This window comes from Carcharhinus amblyrhynchos, chromosome 3 (assembly GCF_965287045.1).
Source record: "Carcharhinus amblyrhynchos chromosome 3, sCarAmb.v2.hapA, whole genome shotgun sequence".
NCBI classification, from domain to species: Eukaryota; Metazoa; Chordata; class Chondrichthyes; order Carcharhiniformes; family Carcharhinidae; genus Carcharhinus; species Carcharhinus amblyrhynchos.
This window is the reverse complement of record NC_137326.1, coordinates 85,391,685-85,413,846: the sequence shown is the minus strand read 5'-3', so window position 1 is coordinate 85,413,846 and position 22,162 is coordinate 85,391,685. Positions and strand designations below refer to the sequence as shown.

The window sequence follows — 22,162 nt, the reverse complement described above, 5'->3', positions numbered from 1 at the left end:
CCACCTGCTCACCATAACCCTTAATTCCTTTACTGTTGCCAATATAGAAGTAAAATCAGGATTGTAATTTTCATCTTTCCCACTTGGGTAATAAACTGTCGGAAAAGATTGCTTGTATATTACAGAGCTCGTCTCATTTTTAATTGCCAGTGAGACAAATCTTATCAGTAGCACGAAAAGAGCAATTACATTGAGATGAATTTTTAGAATGGGAGGATTCTTCACCTCCCACTTTTGGCAGGAGGGAATGGAAGGGGAGACTTATAAATCGGGATTTCTCTGCAAGATTATTTCTATCCCTGTCAATGATGTAATGGGTTTCCCACTGTGAAAGGTTGGGAACCCTATTACCATATATTTAAATATCACTGATGGGTTTCCTGCTGTATTATCCCCTCACATTAGGAATCTTCCTCCCTATCTCGAGTGACATCACATTGGCAATGTTTACAACACTTCAAAGGGATCTTCCATTGAGGAGGTCTGTGGAGTTCCCTGGGGGAGGGGGTGAGGGATGGAATAAGATCCTTCAAGTCGGGGAGGGGTGAGTTCTTTTTTGTATTGCCACTTTTGATTGAAATACCCTTTGAAAAAGGTACCTGGATCTTTCAGCAGCTGAGGTTGCTGAAAGGGTGAGGATCATCTGCCATTATGAAGTTGTGGGACCCGTGCCTTGCATTAACAGTCCGAAAATATGGTGTGAAAACCTGGCAAGGTAGCTGGCAGGCTACCCTTCACTTCTTCACCATGACAAAACTTAGAAAAAAATCATAAAATTCCACCCGTCCTTTTCTTCAAGTATTTGTACAATTCTCTTTTGTATCTGTATCTATGTCTCTCTCCATCAGTGCATTGCATTGCAGATCTTAACCACTTGTTGTGTGAAAATGTTTCTTCCTCACGTCACCTCTGCTTCTTCTGCTGATCACCTTAGAGCAGTGCCCTCTGTTTTATGATCCTTCAGCCATAGAAAATAGTTTCCCTTTATTTATTCTACTGAAATGTTTCATGATTTTAAGTACCTCTATTAGATCTCCTAGCTGCCCCTATATTAAAGTGAACAGTTCCAGCATCTTCGCTTCATCCATGTGTGATGATCTGACGACATCTTTTGCATGAATAGCATCCCAGGATTTAATAATATTACCACACAAAACATCAAGTGGGGCAGCATACATATTTCCACCATCTTTGAAGGTTTTCTGTCTCTAGCAACAATCCACCTAGTCCAATTGATGCAAACATGATCCTTGAATGGTTTGTTGAGACACATAATCAAGTGTTGAAGGATGGATGCTAGATCTCCTGATATAACTGCAATGTGGGTGTTATTTTTACACGGGCGCCTCTTGCTGTCATCAGTTATAGGAACTCCCACACTAAAAGCTGCAAATCTTTATGTGGGCCACCAGAATATTTATTCCACACATTATCCATGTCTAATTTCACTTCATCCTCATTATCCACCCATTAGTATGGACATGCACAAACTCCTGCAGAGACCTTGATGTTTGGCATGGTTTCACCCTTGGAAAATCACCACAGGCTTTAATTTCATTCCATTGGCCATGCAGGTTAGTACCACCATGAATCTTGACTTATCAGTGGTGTGAGAAGTGGTAATGTCACTGGACTCGTACTCTAGAGGTCCAGGTTAATTTCCTGGGGATATGGGGCTCAAATCCTACCATTGAAACTGATGGAGTTTAAGTACCATTAATAAAGCTGGTCTTGGTAATAGTGACCATGATAACTATCATTGATTGTAATGGTTCACTAAAGCCCTTCAGGGACAGTAATCGACCAACCTTACCTGGTGTGGCCTATGTGTGACTCCAGACCGACAGCAACATTGTTGATTCTTAACCACCCTCAGCAATGGCCTCACAAGCCGCTCAGTTCAAGGACAATTCAGGATGGGTAACAAATGCTGGCCAGCCAATGAAACCCACATCCCATGAAGGAACAAAAAAAACCCATGACCTGTAATTTTCACAAGAACTGCTTTTGAACCTTTCCACTTCTCAGTTTAGCTGCTGGGCATGTTACTGATATGATTTAATGGGTGCTTGTGATTTTGCCACTGTCTGCTGACGAATTGTGGAAAATGATAATTTTGGCATCGAGATCTTCTGCCACAACATGAGACTGTTTTATTCATTGAAGTGACTTCACCCCCACTGGCCTGAAGTCTTTGTTGGACTCGGGGTTTGATTTGGCCACGGTGACGATGTAACCATTCTGTCAATTTTCAAGAACCATTCAATGCGCGGATTTGAAAATCAGGCCAGTGGCTTGTCCCGATTTTCATGGTGCATTTGGTCTTGGGCATCTTCTTCAGTGCAGCTTTCTTCTTCTATTCTCACAACAGTTTTTCACTGATACCGGATTCCCTCAGACAGCAGTTATTCGACAGGTTCACAAATGTTACACTTTCAGTATGAAGCCAGATTTGTACTTTATTTGTTTTACTGGGGGATACATTTCCATTTGTCATACGCCATATGATGCAAGGTCTGCTCAATGTGGGCATGCCTTAAACTCCGATGCATCATCCTGTCAACACAGTCAGTATCGCCTGCTTGATCCCATGTACCGACTTCCAGGACTATATAGGTGAAACAAGCATTTCTGCAGTAAAAATGTGAGGCTAACCATGAAGGTGAGTAACGCATTTCATAGCTGAAACGGAGGGGCTGATTGTACTCCAACTATATGCAAAAGCATGACTTTTAGTGTTGAATCAAGTAGTGTCACCTTATACATCAAGTCGACTTATATGTCAGAAGCAACAATAATTCATTTTATAAATTGTTAACAGTGTAGCATAAGCTGATTTTATCTTTGTAGACTAGCAGCTTGCAAATGTAACAGTCATCTCCCATGTATATCCTTACTGAAGAAGCAACATTTTCTCACCTACAGTTCCTCCTCAGTGGGAATCTGTGCCTCATTGTGTGGCCATTCTGCATGAGTGTAAGCTTGCAATCCAGCAGTGCTGAGCATTGCCACCAAGCCAATTCCTGCTCTCACAATTAGCATCGGCCACAAAGAAGCAAAGGGCTCTCTCTCCATCTGAGACAGACAGTTGGTTAGATGTAGCTTTAAGACTTGCATCTTTAAGACTTAAATAGCAGATTAGTTGTAAAGACTCGCATTCCAATCAGTAATCTGTAAACTGTGTGTGCTGTTATATGCTTTGTCTGAGGCCAGAACTCTCCATTCACCTGACGAAGGGGCAAACCCCGAAAGCTTGTGAGTTTACTATCAAATAAATTGGTTGGACTTAAACTTGGTGTTGTGAGACTTCTTACTATGTTTACCCCAGTCCAACGCTGGCATCTCCACATCATACCACATTCAACACATTCACACCTTACGGCAGTGGCTACCTGATAATCAAAAATTACTGGGATGCTGTACAATGTTTCTCTTTATCTAGCCTAAAAGCTTTGAGGCAAACATACTCAGAATCACCCTGGGATCTACATATACATCTTCCTCATCTGCAGTTCTCAGTTTCACACACAGCAGAACTTTCACTAGATGAGCCATTGGGAAAGATGAAATGGTGCATTAAAGTTTTATCCATGAATCAAAATGTAGGAGCAAAGCTAATGAATCAGACCTGTCAGATGTAAATCCTCAAGTGATTGTCAGAGCTCTGAAGATTTGCTGAAGGTGTGGAATGACTTACCAATATCATGGTTGAAACACACAGGCCCAGATATTAAACTGAAAAATTCAGAAAAGGAAGTGACTAGAAATTGACAGCCAATCATAGTCCAGTTCATTGATGTAGAACAAGGTGCCCTGGAGATAGAACTGTCTCTTTCAAATGGATATAGGAAGCTTGAAGATAGCTTGTGACAGAATGACAGATGTTTCTGACCAATATACGATGAGTTAATTTCATCAACAAATGAACTATGAGACGACTGAGTATGGTAATTTTCAAGATTATATTCCTTTTTCCTACCAAGGCGTCAAAAACAGAAGAGCCTGGATTATAAGTACTGCTTCATCCAAGTCATTTAAATATATTTTAAAAGGTTGAGGCCCCTGTACTGAACTCTTTGACGCACCACTCATCACATTCTGCCAATCAGAAAAAGACCCATTTATGCCAATTCTCTGTTTTCTGTTAGCTACAAGCCACAAGCTTTCAGAGCGTTGCTCCTTCATCAGGTAAGTAGGAGCTGTGTTCACAAACAGGGCGTATAAAGATACAAACTCAATTTACAAGACAATGGTTGGAATGCGAGTCTTTACAGATAATCAAGTCTTAAAGGTACAGGCAATGTGAGTGGAGAGAGGGTTAAGCACAGATTAAAGAGATGTGTATTGTCTCCAGCCAAGACAGTTAGTGAGATTTTGCAAGCCCAGGCAAGTCGTGGGGATTACAGATCATATGACATGAACCCAAGATCCCGGTTGAGCCTGTCCTCGTGTGTGGAATTTGGCTATAAGTTTCTGCTCAGCGAACCAGTGTCCTTGGTGCTGTGAGGCAGCAATGCTAACCACTGTGCCCCAGGTGGTTAATTTCTGGCGCAACTTTCCTTTGTTTGCCATATTGCAACAAATGCTTAAACCTGTCTACTTCATTCAAACAGTGGGTGCAACAGTCACAGGAACTATTTGGTGGCTCTCTTTGCCTATCACGTTATTTTCAAGGCTAGCTGAGAAATGAGTAGCTACCTATGGTTTCATTGTTCACTGGTGATCTATCAGACTCAGTTATATTATCGCTGTCAGTTATGCAACTGAAAGGTCAGGAAACAACATGCTAGCAGATAAATAGTGAAAGAATGAGTTTGAAACCACCTGCAGTGTGCATTTTGTAAGGTTGCAGTGTCATTTTTAAATTAATATTTACTCTCTAATGAAACAAAAGGTGTTTAATCAATGTTGCATCTTTATTTAAAAACTTTTTCATCAAGGACAGGGTACTGAATTCTCCTTTAATATCCCGTCATAATTTGTTCACACGAAGGATGAACATTGGCTAAAGTAAGACAAATAACTATTCAGCATTTGAAATGCAAACATCTTTGGGCATGGGGCATGATTTTGTTAGAGGTTGTGGTATTATAAATCATAGAATCATAGAATCCCTACAGTGCAGATGAGGCCATTTGGCCCATCAAGACTGTACCAACCCTCCAAAAGAACACTCTACCTAGGCCCAATTCCGCACCCTAACCCCACACAGTGATCATTACTAATCCACTTAACCTGCACATCTTGCCAATCAAGGGGCAATTTAGCATGGCCAATTCATCTAATCCATACATCTTTGGACTGTGGGAGGAAACGGGAGCACCCGGAGGAAACCCATGCAGACACGAGGAGAAAGTGCAAACTCTACACAATCATCTAAGGCTGGAATCAAATCCAGATCCCTAGCACTATGCCATTGTGCCACTGTGCCGTTGTGTTGCACTATTGTCATTGGAGGAGGGGTGGCCGTGACATCATTAGGAAATGGAGGTGAGTGCGGGGATCCACAAGGCACGAATGGTTGAAAAAAGCATCTGGATCAACATCCTTTCAGCATAATCAGGGGTTGGTAATAAATATGTATTTTACTGATGCCCATAACTCCTAGATAACTTTTAAAAGTGATTTTGGTTACGAAGGCATGCCAAATTGTATTTAAATAAGAGAATAAACATACAATGAGCATTAGTAATCTCTGCAACCAACTAATCCATATATTAATCTCTGCAATCTCAGGTAATCGACGTGTTAAATGCCACAGTCTAGAATATTGATTTTGCGAGTGGCACATTAAAATAAGTAAATAGATTCCTTCTAGCAAGTATGAAAATTTGACGAAAAATCAGTTAGTGAAATGTTAAAAAAAATCATCCATATGAAGTGCTCTGATGAATCAATTTAAAAAGAAACAGCAGTTACTAGTATGATACTCTGTATTTTGAACAAAGAGTTGCACCAATTAGTCTGAAACTTCTGGCTGTAGAGATAAAGCCACCATAGTCCCAGGCAACCGTCGGCTGCTCTCGTCTTAGAGGGGGAGGGCTGACTGGTGGTGATGTAACCTGAGGATCACCACATATCAGGCGAGGGGGCATGGAAATAGCCATGGTCAACTCTCTCTGCCACTTACTGATTAGAAATTAGAAATTAGAAATCTAATCAGTAATCTGTGAACTGCCTGTGCTGTTATATGCTCTGTCTGAGGCCAGAACTCTCCATTCACCTGACGAAGGGGCAAACCCTGAAAGCTTGTGAGTTTACTATCAAATAAATTGGTTGGGCTTTAACCTGGTGTTGTGAGACTTCTTATTGTGAGAGGAAACCAGAGCGCCTAGACAAAAACCCTACACAGACACAGGGAGAATGTGCAAGCACTGCACAGTCACCCAAGCCAGAGATCGAACCCAGGTCCCTTGCGCTATGAGACAGCCATGCTAACCACTTTGCCACCATGCCACACACATTTATGGGCATCATGTTTATGGAGGATAGAAAAGAGTGGGTTTAAATAATCATGGCTACAGGTTTGGTAGGTACAAATGAGGTTCAGTGGAAGATAAGCTGAGGCTGGGTTGACATCAGGCAATGTATTTTAGGTGGAAATAGTGACAACACAGGTTGATGAAGACATCTCATGTTATTTTTACTTTGAGTAACCCAGGATTGTTGGGAATGAACAGTTATCCTGATAGTATTTTGGGTCATTGTTAGATAGAATGGTGCAAGCAGGGTCTACAAGTGCAGACATGAGTGCATTAAATCAAAAACAGAAAATGCTGGAAAATCTCATTTGGTAACGTTATTGTGGCTATGCCACCCATCACTGCACATATAGGTAGACCATTCCAACTCACATTCTGCTGCACTCCCAGTCTTCCTCATCAGCAAACTTTGATCCTCCTGTCCAAATCCCCGAGACCTCTGTCAGTAAATTTTGTGATGATTCTTCACTATTCAGCGAGTGACTCCAGGCTTCCCGACAGTCTTCTGTTGAGTTTACAGTTAGAGATCAGGGAAGAGGGCATTGTTTTAAAATTAGCACTTGCCCTTACAGGACACAGACAAGGAGTTTTTTTTCTACTCAGAGGGTCGTGTAACTTTTGAACTCTCTGGGCAGGATTTTCCGGCCACACTCACCTCAAGACCAGAACATCTCTGCCAAGGTCAATGGACCTTTGCATGGTCACCTGCTACGATTCCCATGGTTGGCGGGACGGGAAAATTCTGCCCTCTGTGGTGGGAGTGAGGTCAATAAATATATTTACAGCAGAGGTAGATAGGTTCGGCAAGGGAATCAAAGGTTATCGGGGGTTAATGGGAAAGTGAAATGCAAACAGCTCAGCCGTGATTTTATTGAACGGCGGAGCAGACTCGAGGGGCTGAATGGCCATCTACTGCTCCTATTTCTTATGTTAGTATGTTCTGCCATGTGTTCATCACTTCTCTGTACAAAGCTGTTGATTCTTTACAAATCAGGACACGGTGGCACAGTGGTTAGCACTGCTGCCTCGCAATGCCAGGAACCCAGGTTCAATTCCTGGCTTGGGTGACTGTCTATGTGGAGTTTGCACGTTCTCCCTGTGTCTATGTGAGTTTCCTCTGAGTGCTCTGATTTCCTCCCACAGTCCAAAGATGTGCAGGTTAGGTTGATTGGCCATGCTAAATTGCTCCTTAGTGTCAGGGAGATCAGCAGGGTAAATATGTGGGGATAAGGGAGTAGGGACTGGGTAGGATTGTGGTCGGTGCAGACTCGCTGAGCCAGATGGCCTCCTTCTGCACTGTAGGGTTTCTGTGATTTTAGGAGTTGTGTAGTCCTTTCTTTGTATCAAAGTTGGGCACCTTCAGATTCTACAACCTTTTAGCTATAATGTGAAACCATTCCCCACAAAATGAAAGGTGATTTGGTTAAAGCGGAGATTAAAATATATAACTGTATTTTCCAAATCTTTGCTAATGCAGTAATTCCATTGACAAGCCTATAGCGAACCCCAGCTTAATTTTACTTTTGGATCTGAATGCTTTATGTATTTCAGATATTTTCCCCTACGTTTTGTCTCAACAGGTGACTGTCAGACATTCCATGGGACATGCAAAGGAGCGCAAGGTGCTGCTCATGGTGACTCTAATGGTGACCTGCTTCTTACTCTGCTGGTTGCCGTATGGAATTGTAGCACTTGTAGCCACTTTTGGACGTCCTGGCTTAGTCTCGGCAATTGCCAGTATTGTCCCATCGGTCCTTGCAAAGAGCAGCACTGTCTATAACCCCATTATTTATATATTTCTGAACAAACAGGTAAGATGCACGTGAAGATTGTTTGATGTCGCTGACACTTCTTTAATGCAGGTCTGGGAGAAAAGTCACATTCCAGCATTCACATTGTCAAAATTTATTTCCTCCACCTGACAACAGAATGAATCATAGACCCACAAAACAAGAGGTCATTTCTACTGTAAATACTTAGAATATCAATCTTTGTCATGGTGGGGGAGTGGGGTGGATTCAAAACTGCAGTGGTGTGAAAGTTGAGATGCTTAACATACAATTGAATATCTGCACTTCCTGCTTGGCACAGCAGAATCTGAAATTTTAATACACCAGTGCCATTTTTATCTTTTGTCTTGATTGTCCCAAAGCACTTTTGGCCGGCTTCCCATTTTCCACCCTTTGTAGACTTAAAATCTTCCAAACCACTGCCGCTGGTATCTTAATTTGCAGCATGTCCCATTCCCCCATCATCACTATACTCATGAACCTACACAGGCTCCAGATGTTAACATTCTTATCCTTGTTTTCAAATCTCTCCATGGCTTAACAATCTCCCTGTCTCTCTAACTTCATTCAGCCCTACAAGCCTCTGAGATATTGTTTCTCTAATTCTGGCCTCCTGTACATTCCCAGTTATAATCACCTGACTGTTGGCAGACATGCAAGAGGCTGTCTAGACCCTAGGTTCTGGAACTCCCTCCCTAAACATTTCTATCTCTCCTTATCCTCCTTTAAGACACTCCTTAAAATCTTTAATCCAACATTTGTTCTTCTGTCCTGATATTTCCTAACGTAGCTTCAGGTATTTGATACCAATCCTGTGAAGCACCTTTGAAGATTTTACTGCATTAGAGGTGCTAGATTGATGCAAGTTGTTGTTGTTGTTGAATTATTTTGTAATGCAACCTGGATAAAGGATTTTTGTGTTGGCAATGCAAGTAAAGAGACAGCAGATTGAGATTGCCACCCTATAACCCGTTACTGCTGTGCCAAGTATAACAATCTCTTTCTCACAAAGAACAGGACAGCACAAGAACTGGCCCTTTGGCCCAGCAAGTCAGCACTGATCATGTTGTCCTATCCAGACCTGTAAGTCTTAAATGTTGTTAATGTGTCTGCCTCACTTGGTAGTGCATTCCAGGCCCCCACCACCCTCTGCGTAAAACATTTCCCCCACACATCTCTACTGAACCTTTCCCACCTTACCTTGAACTTGTGCCCCCTTGTAATTGTCAGTTCTGTCCTGGGAAAAAGCTTCCAACTGTTCACCTTATCTGTACCCCTCATTATTTTATAAACTTCTATCAGGTTGCCCTTCAACCTCTGTCTTTCCAGGAGAACAATCCCAGTTTATTCAATCTCTCTTCATAACAATTACCCGCCATATCAGGCAACATCCTGGTAAAACTTTTCTGTACTCCCTCCAAAGCCTCCATATCCTTCTGGTAGTGTGGTGACCAGAATTCCAAATCTGGCCCAACCAACATTTTATATTACTGTTACATAATTTGCCAGCTTTTATACTTGACGCCCCAGCCGATGAAGGCAAGCATGCCCTATGCTTTCTTCACCACCTTTTCCACTTATGCTGCCACTTTTAAGGATCTGTGGACCTGTACTCCCAGATCTTCCAACGCTGTTTATAATTAATTACCAATGCTGCACCAATGACTTTAAACCTTCATAGCTTGAAATGAAACTGATCATTTCAGAGCCTTGCTTATCTTTGAGTTTTCAGTATTCCGAAATCAAAGTGTGTGGCAGCTGTTAAAATATATGACTGCTTCAGAGGCTGAGATATCTGAGACACTCACAAAGGCAGCTTGATTTAAAATGCACATATTTGTCAACATGGGGAAGACAAACATAGGGACAAATAAACATTCTGTGATTTAATCCAAGACTGCATCAACCACATCAAGTTACACCCCAGGATAGACCAATATAATGTTAAAAATAAAAGTATTAATAATTTCCACCTGATAGGAAATTAAACTTTGATTTGTAAGTGACTTGGTGGCAGCAGCTAGCGCTGTTTCCCCTCAGTTCCAGGGACAAAAGTTTAATTCCAGCCTCAGGTCACCGTCTGTGTGGAGTTTGCATGTTCTCTCTGTGCCTGCCTGGGTTTCTTCCGGGTGCTTCAGTTTCCTCTCACAGTCCAAAGATGTGCGGGTTAGGTTAATTGGCCATGCTAAATTGTCCCTTAGGGAGATTAGCAGGGTTACATTGCATTACGGGGATTGTTGTCAGTGCAGACTCGATTGGCCAAATGCAGGGATCCAATGATTCTGTTCTATGATTTCATGCAAAGCAAGGAGGCTTCAGGGGGCAGTTGTTAAATATTTGTAGAGTGTATGGAGATTGCAATCTGAAGTAATCTGCATTTTCCAAGTTGGAAAGTCAGTACTAACTGAGTGCTGTGTGCTCTCTCCGTCGCTTACACTTTTGTAACATTCGATTGGCAAGAGGAACACAAGAACAGAAGTAAACCTTTCAGCTCATCAAACCCATTCAATTAGATCACGGTTGACCTGTATGTTAACCCCACCAACTCGTTTTATGTTAGTAATCTTTAATGTGTTTTCCTAACAAAGACCTAGCAATCTCAATTTTGTCATTTTTAGTTGGGTAGAACTTTTGAGGGAGGGTGATCATACTGTGCGACAAATTGTTCCTTGACATCACACCATCAGCTGAGCTTTCATTTTAATCTTATGCTCCCTTGGGGTTCACCCCCTATGCTTCCCACCTGAGATCAATATATCCTTCTGAGATGTAAGTGGAAACTCAGTATTCTAACTGCGGTCTAACCAGAATCTTGTATCGTTGTAACATAACTGCTGCTCCTTGAGTTAAAGGCCAGAATTCCATTTGCCTTCTTGAGTTTTTCTTCATATCAGTCCAGCAGCTTTTAGTGATTTGGAACTCTAATTATCTGTGTTCCACCATAGTTCCTAGTTTCTCACTCCTTAGGAAATACTGATTTTTCTTTCCTAAATTCTAAGTGGAAGACTTTGCACTTATATAACATAAGAACTAAGAGCAGGAGTAGACAATTCAGCCATCAAGCCTGCTCCACCGTTCAATATGATCATGGTTGACCTCATCTCCACGCTCCTGCCCACTCCCCATAACCCTTCATCCCACTTCTAATTAATAATCTATTTATCTCCTCCTTCAATTTGATTAGTGTTCAGGCACCCACTGTACTCTGGGGTAGAGAATTCCACAGATTCCTCTTCATTTCTGTTTTAAAATCTGCCACCTCTTAGCCTAAAATTATGGTTTCTTGTTCTAGAGTGTTCAACAGAGGGAAATATCCATTCCACGTTTACCCTGTCAACCCTTTTAGCATCTTATATACCTCAATTAGATCTCCTCTCATTCTTCTAAACTCCAACAAGTAGAGGACCAAGCACTTCATAAGACAATTAGGGCCTGATTTTACCATTGTGTTGCACCCATTTTTGGGTGCGAAAACTTGGTAAAGTCGGCGTGAGGTGAGTAGCGTGATCCATGCCTGCCCCCAGACCGGTTCCCCCTTTGTATGCATTTAAATTGACTTAATGGGCTGCACACCCAACTTTACTGGCACTTCCCCCTTTACCACCATGTTCATCCATCCAGAATTGGTGTGAAACAGATCTGCTCCACAAAAGTCCAATTTGGATACTCCAGTTAGTAAGGAGGGAAGTGCCTAGCATCCGACGACTCTCTGTTTGAGATCAGTGGAGGGGAAGGGAGAGAGTCGGGGAAGGTGGATCCAACGGTTTTCGATTTGAGATCAATTGTGGTGGGGGTGGGGGTGGGGGGGGAGGGGGGCTGGTGGGGAGCGGTCCACTGTCACTCTGCCACTCTGCCTGAGATCAGTCGAGGAGAAGGCGGGGAGGGTCTGCTGCCTTCCTGCCTGAGATCAATGGAGGTGGAAGGGGGTCCGCTGTCACTCTGCTTGAGGTTAATGGAGGGGAAAGGGGGTCTGCTGCCACTCTGCCTGTAATCATTGGGGTAGAACAGGGAGTCCACTGCCTGAGATCAGTGGGTTGGAAGAGGGGGTCCACTGCCACTCTGCCTGAGATCAGTGAAGGAGAAGGGGGGTTCGCTGCCACTCTGTCTGAGATCAGTGGGATGGAAGAGGGGGTCCGCTGATACTCTGCCTGAGATCAGTAAAGGGGAAGGGGGTCCGCTGCCACTCTGCCTGAGATCAGTGAAGGGGAAGGGGGTCCGCTGCCACTCTGTCTGAGATCAGTGGGATGGAAGATGGGGTCCGCTGATACTCTGCCTGAGATCAGTAAAGGGGAAGGGGATCCGCTGATACTCTGCCTGAGATTAGTGAAGGGAAAGGGGTTCCGCTGCCACTCTGCCTGAGATCAGTGAAGGGGAAGGGGGTCCGCTGCCACTCTGTCTGAGATTAGTGGTGGGGATGAGGGGGTCAGCTGCCATTCTGCCTGAGATGGGGGGTGGGAAGGGGGGAGGGGCCCACGATTGATCTGGGAATTAGGGGGTCAGTAATGTTGGGGGGAATGGGGCAATGTCTGTCAGGGCCAGGGGGAGGCATTCTATCTTTTTTTTGCGCATGCACAGTTGAAGGCATATTAAGCCCCGCCCACAGGCTTGTGTAGTGTGATTCAGAATTGCTGATTTTTTTTCAGGCAAAGTGCATATGGGGGCACCTGAGAACACATCTAAAAGTTGGATCTAAAATGCTCCCAGTTTCAAGTCCACCCAGTCCAGCACTTAGAATCAAATTAGTAAAATAGGACCCTTAAAGACCCTTCCTTCTGATGCAGTTGTGCCACTCACTCGATCACTGTCCCTTGGCAACTTTCTTTTCCCCTCTATAATATTTACTGTGCCTCTTCCCTCTCCTTGGATTGCTGCCAGTATAAAGCATAAATGTTATATATTTTTACTGCTAGCTTTTTGTTGCCCTAAACTTCCTTCCCCTACTTAATGATTACTGGGTGATTTATTTTGGTTCAAAAAAAGCTGAATAAGGAGGAAGCTTAATACATGAAATTCTTTTTTCTACTTTCATCCCTTCCCTTCATCCTTAAAACTCTTTCTAACTTTCACCAAATCTCCAAAAAACCATTTTACCCAAGCCCATCCCTCTGCCCTAACCACATAACCCCATGCATTTATCATGGCTAATCCACCTAACCTACACATCTTAGGTGCTAAGGGGCAATTTAGCATGGCCAATATGCCTAATCTTTGGACCAAGGAGCACCCAGAGGAAACCACGCAGACATGGGGAGAGTGTGCAAACTCCACACGGTCACCCAAGGCTGGAATTGGTCCCTGGTGTTGTGAGGCAGCAGTGCTAACCACTGTGCCATCATGTCCTTCCTCAGCACAGTAAGAGGCCATTCAGCCACACCAGTCAACTGGTGTCCACACAAAGATCTGACTACACTAATTCCATTTTCCAGTGCTTGGTCCAGAGCCCTGGAGGTTACTGCAGTGCAGGTGAATATCTAGATACTTCTTAAATGTTATCAGACTTTCTGACTCAGTTTCCTTTGAACCGGGTGGCTTGCTAGGTCATTTCAGAGGGCAGTTATGAATCATTCACGTTGTGGTGGGTCTCCAGTCATATGTCTGCCAGACCAGAGAAGGATAGTAGATTATCTTCACTAAACCAGATGGGTTTTTACAATAAAGGATGACAGTTTTATGGTTACTATTACTGAGACTTGTTTTCAATTCCAGATTTATTAATCAAATATAAATTGCCCCAGCTGCCACGGTAGAAATTGAACGTGTGTCCCGAGAGCATCAGCCTGGGCCTCTGGATTACTACCCAGGGACACTACCACAATGCCACCATTGTCCCATAAATTGCAAATCAGTTTACATATATTTTCACAGCTCACTGAACTTATATCAGATTCCAAATTATTTTGAAATAACGGAGTAATCCTTGCCATTTAGAAAGGGGTTCAAAGCCATGCCTATGTAGGCTTGTGTGTTGGGACTGTCAACATTTCCAGGTGGGGGCAGGAATGTAAGGCTGCTTGAGGCAGAGCGAGGAGATCTCTTGCCAGAACACTGTTGGAAGGTAGGCTCCACCCTTGGGGCCTAAGTTACGGGCAGGGATGATGACCGTGACAGCATGCCAGGAAGCTGGGGCAACCCTGGGGCTCCTTCCTTTTAAAGTTGAAGATTTGATCCCAACAGCTTCTCAATCCAAACAATGCTGCTGAGAGTAGTGGTCGCTACTGGAATGGAGAAGGCCTGAGAATCCACGCAAGAGAGTTGGGCTTGTTGAAGTCAATCAAGCAGCTCCTGGTGAGGTGGTTGGGGTGGGGGTAACCATTGCTAAAGGCAGTAGAGAGATGCTTTGGTGGGAAAACCAACCCATCAATGGCCCTTTCTACAATGGCCCTGCCTTCTGGCAGACAAGGAGGCCTCAAGCTTTTACTGGGTGGTCTCCCCACATGACAGAGCAACCACCCCCTCCACCCCCACAATTGTATGACAGGAGTGGCTGGATGAGGTTCTTAAATAACCCTTAATTAGTCACTGAAGGGCCTCCTGCATTGGCCACAGGTTGGGGGAGGGGGAAGGGGCTGTCCTTGACCTTTCCCACCACTGATTCAAACACAAGGAGACAGGAACTCTGCACTCACTCAAGAGGATATTTCGCTTCAGAGAACTACGTGATAACTACTGGCAGCTTTTAATTTCAGCAGCATCCCTGGGAGTACTGGCCACTGCAGGGACTACAACTAGACTGACAAGTCTAAATGCTGGAAACCCAGGACCAGATAAGTACTGGGATCCTGCAGCAGGGACTATCATTGATATGGGGAAGTGAAGGTCGGCGGACGGGGTGGGTGTGGTTGGAAGTAGGGTTGGAAGGACCAGTGGAAGAGGGAGCACCTGGGGAAGGCAGACTTTGGGTTGGGAGGAGGCCGCTATCGAGGAAGAGGGCCCAAGAGGAAATTGCCCCACTTTTCTTGCCCAAAGCTAAGAAGGGTAACCTTCTGGGTGGTTCTTCACCATGTATGACTTCCTCCTGCTGGTCTCAAGATTGCAAGTGAGCATGCAGTAAGTGGTTAGTAATTGGCCACTTATGGGCCTCAGTTGGAGTGAGGGTGGCCTTAGACCTTACCTGCCCTTGTAAAATTTCAGATGGTAAAGCATGAATGGACAGGGCACTGTTAAATTTCACAGCCCTCAAACCCACCCCCCAAACTCAACCGAATGTAACTAACACTCTGCTCATTTCATTTCTTTGATTCCTCTCAGATATGCCCCAGTTTTCTCCTGCAAATATCACTATTGCTGTTTCTCCTCCTGTTTATTTTATTCAAACAGTTCACAGGTCATTCTATTTGTTTTCCTATGCGTGTTGTTTTCTTCTTCTTCTGCCTAGTTGTCTCTTTCCATTTGAAAAGGCCTTTCTTGTTCCAACAAAGAGTTTGCACGCTCAAAGCATGCCTGTCTTTTCCGACCTTCAGAACATTTCCACTGTTCCTGGTTTTATTTTAGATTTCTAACACCTTCAGTGTTTTACTGTTTACCATGGATCAGTTGGCCTCACGTCAATCCTGCAAAGATTGCCTGAAGTGACACTGCAGGACAGTAAAAGTTCACATTGAAGAACAAAGCTTCATGAGCAATTTGGCAGACATTTTCACAGCTCTCATTTTAATTTTCATTGTGTTCTATCAACACTATAAAAGTCAAAATTGCTGCTATTACTTTGTCTGTTATATTGCATTAATTTCTTGAATTAAAAATGGAATAATCCTCAGTAGGTGAGGCAGCAGCTGTGCTGAGAGAGAAAAGCAGAGTCAATGGGTGGGATTTTACAGCCTCCCTCATCCTGAAGGGGTAAAATCCCACCTGAGGTCAACAGATATTCCCATTGTTCAGCCTTCGCCTGCTCCGATTCCCATGTCAGGCAGGATGGTAAAATTCCTGTTAATGTTTCAGACCTACAATCTTTCAAATGACTGGGAGAAGTGAAGAATGCAGTTGATTTTGAGCAAGGGGTGGGGGGGAGGGGGGTGTGCAAACACAGAAGATAGGTCTGCATACAGTAAGTTGAAAGCCAGGAGAGACTGAAGGATAGAAAAGTCTTCAGGGCAAACGGAAATGGTAATGGGGCAAGAGAAGAAACAAAGATGTCCCTCAGGCATGTGCTCAGTTGATTGAAAGACAGAAAAAAAATGAAACAAGCAAAAAAAAGGAAACAAATTGTTGGACAGAGTTTACAGTCTAAAATTGTTGACTCACAGTTGAGTCCAAAAGGTTGTTTTGCACCTAATTGAAAGATGAGGTGCTGTCCCTGAAGCTTACATTGAGTCTCAATGGAACAGTGCAGTAGGTCAAGGAAAGAGATGTCAGCATGAGGACAAGGTGGAGAATTAAAATAACAGGCCTTTGGAAGTTCGGGAGTGTGCTTGCAGACAGGACAGAGCTGGTCTGCAAATTGATCACCTAGACTGTGTGTGAGTGTCTCCAATAGAGGAGACCATAGTGCTTGCAGTGAATGCAGTAAACTAGACTGAACACAGTACACAAAATTCACTGCTTTACCTGGAAGGTGTGTTTGAGGCCTTGGGGAGGCAAATGGGAAGGTGTTACATCTGATGGAGCAGTGCTGTGCGAAGAGGACAGGATGTTGAGTGTGACTGAGGAGTGGACCAGAGTATCACCGAGTGAAGGGTCCCTTTGGAATGCTGAAAGAGCAAGGAAAGATGTATTTTGTGGTGGCATCAAGTTGATGGTGGTGAAATGATGGCAAATGATCTGTTAAATATGAAGACTGATGGGATGGAAGGTGAGGACAAGGGAGGAGAAGAGATGAGTGCAGAAGTCTGGGAAATCTAGCGAACATGGTCAGAGCTCTGACAACCATAGTGTGAGGGGACTTCCTTGATTGAAGGAAAAGGAAGACATCTCAGAAGCATTGTTGTGGAAGCTGGCATCATGGGACCAGATATGACGGAGTCTGGGGAACTGAGGGAATGAAGACACTCACCACCCTCTGTGTGAAAAAATTGCCCCCTGGCAATTTTGTATCTCTCCCCTCTCACCTTAAACCTATGCCCTCTAGTTTTAGACTCCCTACCTTTGGGAAAAGATATAGACTATCTAGCTGATCTATGCCCCTCATTATTTTAAAGACTTCTTTAAGATCACCCCTTGGCCTCCTACACTCTACAGAAAAAAGTCCCAGTCTATCCAGCCTCAATGCACAAGTCCCGGTAACATCCTAGTAAATCTTTTCTGCACACTTTCTAATTTAATAATATCCTTTCTCTAATAGGGTGACCAGAATTGCACACAGTATTCCAAGTGTGGCCTTACAATGTCTTGTATAACTTAAACAAGACGTCCCAACTCCTGTATTCAATGTTCTGACCAATGAAACCAAGCATGCCCTTGTGCAAAGTTCCATTCAGGAGTATTGGTGAAATTTTTAACATTAGAAACAATCAGACTCTTGTAAATAACATTAAAGTGCTTCAGTAGATCACCTGAAATCCTTTAAAGCTTTGAACACATCAATGGCAAGTTTATTCCTCAAAGTGCTCACTGCTTGCCAAAATTCAAATAGCTGGAGTCAAACCCAGGACCCTGGAGTGTGCGGCAGCAGTGCTAACCACTTTGCCACTGTGCTGCCCCTTTCTTCCCCATCCTTTCATACATCCTCTAAACAAGCAGAAGGAGAGGAATTTCAGAACAAATTTGTGGCCCCACTGGTATCCCAATGTGCAGTTCAGGGTCTATGAATTTGCTTCTGAAAGTCATCTTATATACGGTGTATAATACTGGAAAGCTCCTTAACAGTTACTTCCAAGGTCCATGTTCCAAGGTCATCTTTCCACACTGCAGAAACACTAATCAATCTTTGTATTTGAATGCAAGGCTCTTACAGACTTAGCAGTAAGACAAGTAGTCTTACAGACAAACACTTGCCCATTATTTCTGAAAATCAACAGCCGATGGGTTAGATTTAACTAGTGGTGAAAATATTCACATTTACTCCTTTAACTTTACTCTGTGAATGCAACTGTGCGGTGGGAGCCAGCAACATTGGTGGTGCATGCACGTTAAATGTGAGCTCGATTGATTGATGGGATAATTCTTAAATAGCTTAGGAAGTTCAAATCCATAATGATTTGTGTCTAAAGAACACCCAGACAAGTAGGTATTGACCCAAAATGCTGACTGCCTTTGTGAAATACAGACTTTTGGCACATATTCAGTTATAGGCTGGCTCTTTCTTGTCTCGAAAAGACTGACTAGTCACCTAATGGTGATCTTTAAAATGATGAAGGATTTTAATCGGGTAGATGCAGAGAAACTGCTTCTACTTGCTAGGAAGAGCAAAACTTAGAGGTCATCAATATAAGATCGTCACCAAGGAGTCATATAGTGAATTCAGAAAAATGTATTTACGTAGAGAGTAATGAGAATGTGGTATTTTACTACATGGATTAGCTGACATGAATAGTGTGGAATTTAAGAGAAAGCTGGACATGCATATGTGGGAGAAGGGAACAGAGGATTAAGTTGATAACTAAATGAAGGAAAATAGAAGGAGGCTTGAGTGGAACATAAACATCAGCATGGATTTGTTGGGCTGAATGGCCTATTTCTATACAGTATAGACTAGGGGCAGGACGGTGGTATAGTGGTTAGCACTGCTGCCTCACAGCGCCAGGGATCTGGTTTGATTCCTGGTTTGAGTCACTGCCTGTGTGGAGTTTGCACATTCTCCCTGTGTCTATATGGGTTTCCTCCCACAATCTGAAACAATGCTGGTTAGGTGCATTGACCCAAACAGGCGCTAGAATGTGATGACTAGGAGAATTTCACAGTAACTTCATTGCAATGTTAATGTAAGCCTTTACTTGTGACTAAAAAATAAACTTTAAAATGTGTGTTAAGTGCACTGCTGTAGAACTGTGTTAACCTGCTTAAGAGGTCATAAGCTGCCTCCCTTGTCTATTCAAGCTTTGGTTTGGCATTCCGATTGCCTGTATAGTGATTGCCCTGGTTTATCCTTGGATCAACGCAAATTACTGCAGATGCTGGAATCTGAAATCAAAAGAGAAAATGCTGGAAAATCTCAGCAGGTCTGGCAGGATCTGTAAGGAGAGAAAAGAGCTGATGTTTTGAGTCCAGATGACCCTTTGTCAAAGCTTTGCTGTCTGGCCTCGGAACATCAGCTCTTTTCTCACCTTACAGATGCTGCCAGACCTGGTTTATCCAAATGCCTTTGCCTTTGTTACTGTGTCCATTCTCCTACCAAGTACAAGTAATGTCTAGAGATATCAGCGTAGTCAAGAGAGGCTGCTGTTCACCCTTCTTTCCCTTTGGACAAAATCCCACCTGAAGTGCAGTAGCAAAACATCGTATGGAATGATGCATGGAGAAGCAGCCACTTTTTGTGATATCCCCCGTTAATCCCTGGACAGACCATCTGGCACAGCAGATGAGGGATGTGTGTATTTCCATTGCCATTGGGAGCACAGTGCATACTGTTGATTGTTGCTCGAGATCTTGATTGCACATTTCACTGAGTCTGTCTCTAATAATGAGCGTGATATTCACTGATCCATTTAACTAACTCTGTTGTGGTAGACCTGTTGTTTGGGCTAGTTTGTTGCCAGCTCCTGCAAATCCCTCTATGTCCCAGCTGTGCCATTTTCTACTGCGTATTCACTAAGTTATGTCAGCAATGGCTGTTGCAGCCTTGCTGGAGACCAGCAAGCTCCATCTAACTGACTAACTCTGGGGCTGGCCCGGGCCAGAATTTCACATTCAAAGTGCAAGTATATGCCCGACGTGAATGCACATGAAATTGCATGAGAAGATGTCAGTTGCGCATCCCGACCTCAACTGCACTCATACAATATTTTGGTCAGCAAGCACAAATTGGATGTGCACCTGCCAACAATTAAGAAGCTAGTCAAAAAGAATTAAAGAATCAATTGACTTGAGCTTTACATTGCCCAAGGGATTTCTAGGTTGACACGTGTGCAGGCCGCTAATCCTTTTTTGCCAATTTGCCTACCAAGGATGATATAAAAGGAGGCAGGGACAAAGACAGGCCGAGTTGGCAAAAGTTAGTGAGAGTTTCTAATGAGCCTATACTGGAATTCCAGCACGAAGCTCATGGTCTGAAGAGCAGCCTAGGTACCCACCCTCCTGTAGACATCAGAAACATGGACAATGTACAGCAAACACCTCAAATTCCTGGAGAAATAGCACCAATGTTGCTTTCACAAAATCCTGCAAATCCACTGACAGATAAAACGTACCAATGTGAGCGTCCTCCCCCAGGCTAATATCCCCAGTGTCATGACACTGGTCGCGCTCAACCAGCTGCAATGGACCGGCCTGACACAAAACTCCTGAAACAAATGCTCCACTTCAAGCTCCGCAATGGCAGGCAATCACTTGGAGGGCACGCAGAGGAAATGCTACAAGCAGCTCCCTAAATACATGCAACATCCCCATCGAAATGTAGAAATCATTTGTCTTAGAATGCAAAAACTAGAGAAGAAGCGCTAATCACCTCGAGTGTCACACAGAGGCCAAGTATAAACAGCGGAAAGAGAGTGCAGAATCGAGAGCATTCACTCACCCACTTCATCAAATACCCGTTAAACCTGTGGCAGAGTCTGCAGTTCCAGGATCGGACTGTTCAGTCACTGCAGAACCCACCTCCCCGGAGTGGAAGCAAGTTATCCTCAACCCTGAGGCACTGTCAAAGAAGAGGATACAAGAGTTTTGAAAATGTTTTCAATACCTTTTTTGAATTTTTTTGTATAGTTTCTTGATTTTTCAGGACATTTTAGTCTTGTAAAATCACTGAGAATTTCAACCCATTGGTACATTGTACGTATCTCAGCCCAATTTGCTCATCGGCAGGTGGCTACTGTTTACTCAGTAGAGGGCATCTTCGCTAAGGAGGAAAAGAGGGCCGAGGAGGGAAGAAGCCAGGAGCCCTCAGCGTCACTTCAGAGAAGAGGCACAGAAACAAGGTGTTCAGGGCCAGCAAGGGATGGGCCTGCAGAGGACTCACATTCTAATCAGTATTCTGTAAACGATGTGTGCCTTTATATGCCCTCTTTGTGATCTGAACTCTCCACTCACCTGACGAAGGAACAGCGTTCCAAAAGCTAGTGGCATTTACTACCAAGTAAACCTGTTGGACTTTAATCTGGTGTTGTGAGACTTCGTCCTGCAGAGGACACCAGGGTGTACAGACAGCAATCCAACTACTTTGATATGACAGAGATCTAGTGCTGCAGAAGACTCTGGCTTTGAAGGGAAAACATAATTTCCCGGTGGCGGATAATTAGGCTGAATGTAGCCTCCCCAGTCCCCCAGAAGGGTGGAGGAGGAGGGACAACGATGGCCGGCAGAGGACAGTGTTCAGTTATGTGGATAGATTTGTGAAGTCAGGGCTGTTCTCCATGGAGAAGAGAAGGGTTAGGCAAGTTTAAAATCGTAAGGCCTCTGGATAGAGGAAATGTGGAGAAACAGTTCCCATTGGCAGAAGGTCAAGAACCCTAAGGTGATCAATGAAAGAACCAGAAGCAACATGAGGGAAAATGTCTTTATGCGATAAATGGTTTGGATCTGTAATGCACTGCCTGAGTGTGTCATGGAGACAGACTTGGATGAGGTTTTCAAAGAGAACTGGATAGTTATCTGAAGAGAAAAGATTTTATTGGACTAGTGCTACATGGAAAAGGTGGAGGAGTGGGACTGAGTTTATCATTTCAGCACTGTTACAGAGACAGTTAAATGGCCTCCTTCTGTACCGTAACTCAATCAATGATTGTGTGGTTAACCTTGCTTTAATGCCCTTCCCTCCAAACTACTCAATAGCGCAGAAGCAGGACATTTGGCGCATTGTGT

At 43.6% G+C, this 22,162-nt stretch overlaps 1 protein-coding gene across 1 annotated transcript in view; it reads left to right on the top strand.

The window, feature by feature from the left end:
• Positions 1-22,162, top strand: part of tmtopsa (teleost multiple tissue opsin a) — a 104,812-nt gene that overhangs the window by 63,203 nt on the left and 19,447 nt on the right. Inside the window, exon 3 of the mRNA XM_080185471.1 lies at positions 8,063-8,293. Within this exon, the coding sequence (XP_080041597.1) occupies positions 8,063-8,293 (231 nt within the window). The remainder of the gene's footprint in view (positions 1-8,062; positions 8,294-22,162) is intronic.